This window comes from Peromyscus californicus, unplaced genomic scaffold, assembly GCF_007827085.1.
Source record: "Peromyscus californicus insignis strain IS unplaced genomic scaffold, ASM782708v3 Scaffold_14__1_contigs__length_90479793_seg_2, whole genome shotgun sequence".
Classification (NCBI taxonomy): Eukaryota; Metazoa; Chordata; class Mammalia; order Rodentia; family Cricetidae; genus Peromyscus; species Peromyscus californicus.
The window spans coordinates 57,720,854-57,727,085 of record NW_026294436.1 but is presented as its reverse complement, the minus strand read 5'-3'; the positions used below and the strand labels follow the sequence as shown (position 1 = coordinate 57,727,085).

General features: G+C 46.4%; 1 protein-coding gene across 1 annotated transcript; it reads left to right on the top strand.

Annotated features, from left to right (window-relative positions):
• Positions 1-2,065: 2,065 nt before the first annotated feature.
• Positions 2,066-3,958, top strand: LOC128109473 (ATPase family AAA domain-containing protein 3-like). The gene is given in 2 exon segments (XM_052736640.1): positions 2,066-2,847; positions 2,849-3,958. Coding segments are annotated over 2 exon segments (1,254 nt in total). The 5' UTR covers positions 2,066-2,155; the 3' UTR covers positions 3,411-3,958.
• Positions 3,959-6,232: the final 2,274 nt, after the last annotated feature.

Genomic DNA, 6,232 nt, shown 5'->3' with positions numbered 1-6,232 from the left:
GACATATGTATTTTTAGTAATTCATTAATTCATTTATTTGGGCGGGCATACATGCTGCCGTGCATGTGTGGAGGTCAGAGGGCAGCTTTCACAAATCAGTTCTCTTTGTAGTGTGTGGGTGCTGAGGACCAAACTCTGGTCAAAGGAGCGACACTTACTACACAAATGAAATTTTCCCATGCAATCAGCCATCTTCATGCAGCATTAAGAAAAACTCGCAAAATAATTAAAGAAAAAAAATAGGCTGGGCCGTGGTGGTGCACGCCTTTAATCGCACCACTCAGGAGGCAGAGGCAGGTGGATCTCTGTGAGTTCGAGGCCAGCCTGATCTACAGAGTGAGTTCCAGGAAAGGCGCAAAGCTGCACAGAGAAGCCCTGTCTCGAAAAACCAAAAAATAAAAATAAAAAATAAAATAAAATAAAATAAATGGAACCGGAAGTGCTGGGGTCCAACTCTGGCCTTGCATTAACCAGTTCTTTAGTTTTGGAAAGTCACTTTTATTCTGAGTAGAATTTTTTTAACCTGTAAAACAAACATAGGAGCATCCTCTACCCAAGCTCCCACCCACCCTCATTGTAAAAACCACAGTATTTTTATGGAACTTAATGGGGTCTCACATAACATTTTATTAGTAGAACACATTTCCGATATTACTGGTAACTCTTCAAAAGCAGAGTATTTGACTCATCTATTACCATATTTGACACATGGCCGGGATCTATAAATAACTGCCAAAAGAATAGAAAGCAAAGAATGTTAAAATTTTCCTTTGTGAAATGAACTGAACTTCAAATATTCATGCTGCAAATTATTTTAAATAGTCACTGTAAGTGTCGTTTCATTTTAGATAGCAGACATAGCAATTAGCAGAGTGTCTGTACAGCCAGAAACATTACCATTCAGTCTGGTTTTTATTCAGGATAATGAATATGAATGCGCTTTGACTAAATGGATGGTTCTGCTACAGCAGGGCTGAATGCATGCTCATGCTATTGTGAGACGTCTGACCCAGGCAGAAGACATGTGCTTCGATCAATGGAACACTAGCTTTTGAATGACCTCCCACCCCATTCAACACAACAGAGAAAAGTGCTATGTAAATGAAGGCACACACCAAACTTCCACTGATTAGTGCTGGGTAGTGGTGGCACTCGCCTTTAATCCCAGCCCTCAGGAGGCAGAGGCAGGAAGATCTCTGAGTTCAAGGTCAGCCTGGTCTATAGAGTGAGTCCCAGGGCAGCCAGAGCTGCATAGTGAGACCCTGTCTTGAAAAACAAAAAATAAATAAAAAAAACAAAACAACAAAAAAATCAGCTAATGTATGGCGGGGATACAGAAGTACAAATCTACCCAGCCTGAGCCAGACATTTGAAGTATCTGTTATTTTGTGAACATAACTACTGACTTACTAGGTCAAGATGAAAAGGAATTTATAAAAACAGGAAGTCAAATAATTTTTATATAAATCCAAGTTCCTTGCATGCATCCTCACAAACACACACACACACACACACACACACACACACACACACCTGACCATAAAACTAGCTATACTACTCTCAGGTCCACCCAAATTAGAAAAATGAAATCATGGCATTTGCAAGGAAAAGGAACTAGAAATTATGTTTTCTCTCATAATGCAGGGCCTAAATTTTAACTATGTATGTGAGTGGGTGGGAATAGGTCATGAGAAAGGAAGGGAACCATAATGAGGGAAAGAGCTTCAAGGTTCTGAGGGGGAGAAAAAGAGGGCAGTAGAAATGTGACATGAGGGCCAGGCGTAGTACTGCATATCTTTAATTCCAGTATTTGGGAAGCAGAGGCAGGTGGATCTCTGGGGGTTCAAGGACAGCCTGGTCTACAGAGTGAGTCCCAGGACAGCCAGAGCTGCATAGTGAGACCATTTCAAAAGATCAAAAAGCTTAATAAAAATAAATGTGACATGAAGGTAGAAGGGCCACTAGAGAGGAGGAGACCAGCCGCAGGGGTAGGGGAGAAAGAGCCACAAGAAAGGACATATGAATACCGTAATGAAACCCATTTCTTTGATGCACATTTAAGAAGGCTTAATAAAAGCAAACACCGACTCCTCAGCAACTTCTGAATGAAGAGAATTTAAGGAAACAAGAGGAGTCTGTGCAGAAGCAGGAGGCCATGCGTCGAGCCACTGTGGAGCGAGAGATGGAGTTGCGGCATAAGAATGAGATGTTGCGGGTAGAAGCTGAGGCCCGAGCACGGGCCAAGGCTGATCGAGAGAATGCAGACATAATCCGAGAACAGATTCGCCTCAAGGCTGCTGAACACCGCCAGACCATCTTGGAGTCTATCAAGACAGCTGGCACCTTGTTTGGTGAAGGATTCCGTGCCTTTGTGACAGACTGGGACAAAGTGACAGCCACGGTGACTGGATTGACACTGCTGGCTGTTGGAGTCTACTCTGCTAAGAATGCTACTGCTGTTGCTGGTCGGTATATTGAGGCACGCTTGGGAAAGCCCTGCCTGGTGAGGGAGACCTCCCGCATCTCAGTGCTGGAGGCACTGAGGCATCCCATCCAGGTCAGCAGACGACTGGTCAGCAGACCCCAGGACGCACTGGAGGGTGTCATCCTCAGCCCTAGCCTGGAGGCACGGGTACGAGATATTGCCATCGCAACAAGAATTACCAAGAAGAACAAAAGCCTGTATAGAAATGTTCTAATGTATGGACCACCAGGGACTGGCAAGATACTGTTTGCCAAGAAACTTGCACTGCATTCAGGCATGGACTACGCCATCATGACAGGTGGGGACGTGGCCCCCATGGGGCGGGAGGGTGTGACCGCCATGCACAAAGTCTTCGACTGGGCAAGCACGACGAGGCCTCCTGCTCTTTGTGGAGGAAGCAGATGCCTTCCTCAGGAAGAGAGCAACTGAAAAGGTAAGTGAAGACCTCGGGGCCACTCTGAATGCATTCCTACACAGGACAGGACAGCATAGCAGTAAATTCATGCTGGCCCTGGCCAGTAACCAACCTGAGCAGTTTGACTGGGCCATCAATGACCGTATTGACGAGATGGTCTGCTTTGCCCTGCCACAGCGGGAGGAGTGAGAGCGCCTGGTGAGAATGTATTTTGACAAGTATGTCCTTAAGCCAGCCACAGAAGGAAAGCAACGCTTGAAGGTGGCCCAGTTTGACTATGGAAAGAAGTGCTCAGAGGTTGCCCAGCTGACGGAGGGGATGTCAGGCCGGGAGATTGCTCAGCTTGCTGTGGCATGGCAGGCCATGGCATATGCCTCTGAGGATGGGGTCCTCACAGAGGCCATGATGGACGCCGGTGTCCAGGATGCTGTTCAGCAGCACCAGCAGAAGATGCAGTGGCTTAAAGTAGAGAGACCCAATCTTGAGACAAGCAAGCCACCGTGTCCTTGACTCCTCAACTGCTGAGCTGGACCTGGACACCTTGTACACCTGACCGGGGACAGACAGTCTCTGTGACCACACTATTCCTCCCTTTTTTTTCCTGTCTTCTTTGGCCTCTGTAAGAGGCCAACACTGTCCGGAACGCCTTTGCCCAGCTGTGGGATGCTGGTGGTGTCAGCTTCTCTGGCTCCCGCACCTCCTAGTCTGTTTCTCTCTGCGTGAGTGCTGGCAGAGGAAGGTACACTGCCTTACTGCGCCCAAGTACACTGGTGAGACTTGTCTACAAGCGCAGATCAGAGAAGAGAGGAAGCAGAGTGCTGTATCACAGGCCAGTAGCTATGGCCAGGCCAGCAGGACTGGGACCTGCAGGGACCAGACCAAAGGCAGGAAGGGCCTCTCCTTCCTGGACATTGCACCTGCCCTGTGTACATCTGTGCCAAGAATTGGCCCAGTCCTTACTTGATAAGAGTGGATCTGGTGCTAGACAGCCCCTGGCCGGTGGCATCCAGGATTCAGAGCTGCCACCTTCCCCTTGACTGGACCTTTTAAATCCAGAATCTAATAAAACTGTGACTGATTTGCAATAAATAAATAAATAAATAAATAAATAAATAAATAAATAAATAAAAGCAAACACCTACAAAGCTTTAAGGCTGGGTCTACTTTGGAACTCTAGAATAATCTGTTCCTCTCATCCCACCATCTAATATGTGTGTGCATACATGTACATATAATATACACATAATTCCAATTCAATCCTTTTCCGTGCAAATGACATGACTTTTTTACAGCTGAATAAAACTCAGGGGTGTGTATCACATTTTCTTTATTCACTGGTCATATTTCTTATATAATTGTAAATTGTGCAGCAATAAACATAAATTGACAAGGATCTCTGGAAGAACTTAAGTTCGACTTTGGGCTGGTCCACATGGTAGTTTTGCTTTTTTGAGAAACCACGGATTCCCACAGTAGCTGTCCCAGTTCACTCTCAGCTGCAGCTTACATCCTCACTCTTGGTTAAGCGGCGGACGGTGGCCATGCCAACAGAGGAGAGTGCTGGATGTATCGGTGACGGAAGAGTCACGAGCCATAGTTACCTTTCTAGAGCTTTATTGAGAGAGAAAGGGAGGGAGAGAGAGAGAGAGAGAGAGAGAGAGAGAGAGAGAGAGAGAGAGAGAGAGAGAGAAAGAGAGAGAGAGAAAGAGAGAGAGAGAGACCTCGTGGAGAGGGGGAGAATATGGAAGGAGAGAGTGTGGAGAGAACACAGAGACCACGTGCGATTTTTAGGCTGGGAGCCGTCGCAGGCTAGTGACGTAATTAAGGACATAATCCTTACATTCACCTGGGTTCATCTTTTCAACTTTAGCCATTCTGACTAGAGTGAAGGCGAACTTCGAGAGTAGTTTTAACCTGCATTTCCCTTTAAGTGTTTATTGTCAATTTGCTTCTTCAAGAACTGCTATTCAGTTCACTTGTCCATTTACTAACTGTAAGACTAGAGAGTGTTTTAGTGTTTTTCTTCTTTACATATTTACCTCCAATATTTAGTAGCTTGTTCTGTGCTAGCTAAGAATGCTGGGCGAATTAATTCAATTTTTTTCAAAACAGGGACTCACTATGTAGCTCTGGCTGTTCTGGAACTCACTACGTAGACCAGACTGGCCTTGAACTCACAGAGACCTGCTAGCCTCTGCCTTCCAAGTGCTAGGACTAAAGGTGTGCACCACTGTGGAGTCCCACAAAGGTTTCCCAGTGAGATCTGAGCTTGCTTTACCCAGCAGAGCTGCATTAGAGGATTGCTTGACCATGTGCGTGGTTACCAGGTGTTTGGAAGGGTCTGCACTTGGCTGTGCTGGGGGGAGGAGGTCTTTTGCTCCACACCTTGGCATTCCTTTAAAAAGCCCTTTAGAAGAGACAAAAGGGGCCAATAGTTAAGGATCCAGTCCCTCCGAGGCTATCCTGTGTTTCTATCTATTTCTCTCCCCTCTGTATCTCTATCTAAAAAAATCTCTTATCCCTCACTCAAGAGTACCCTGGGGAAAAAAAGTGGGGGCGGATCCCCCCACACCATTATGCCCAGCTTAATTTAACTCTTACCAAGCAATTCTCTGATTATATTTTCATCCCCATTTTACAGATGGAAAACCATGTATCTAGATGTGAAGATATTGTTCAAGATCTAAACCTAGGCTGTATGATCCGGGCTCTCTTAATCAGCCTAGGACACTTTTCTAACTATATGAATGTCCATTCTTTTAACTATGCGATTTCACATTGCAATGTACAGTGTGGTTTGTCCTCATCCTAGTCAGAATGACTACAGTCAAGAAAACTAACCCAGGTGAGGAAGAAAACTGCTAGGAGAGTAAACTGGAGCGGCTACCAGGCGAGTCTGTATGGTGGTTTCTCAAAAGAGGGGCGGGGGCGGGGGTAGGGGTGGGGGGGAGGGGGGGAGAGAGAGGTGAGGGGGAGAACAGAACAAGAGAAATGGGTAGAGGTGGCCTGGTGGTTAAAAGCACTTGCTGTTCTTCCAGAGGACACGGGCTCATTTCCCATCACCTTACAACTGTTATGCCCAGATCGCGGGGACCCCCAAAAGACCACCACGGAGACTGAATCCCGCATGTAAAAGCAAAGAGCCTTTATTTCAAGCTCCAGAGCTTGGTCCCTCTGTCTGTCCGACACAGCGGTGAGAGCAGAGAGCCCTGAGCTCAGGTTGGGCAGAGTTTTTATCATAGCAGAGGTTGGGGTGAGGGGATTTCCAGGGTCCAGGACCCTGATTGGCTGCCAATTGTGTAGGGGTATCTGTAGGTGTGTGCTAGTCTCAA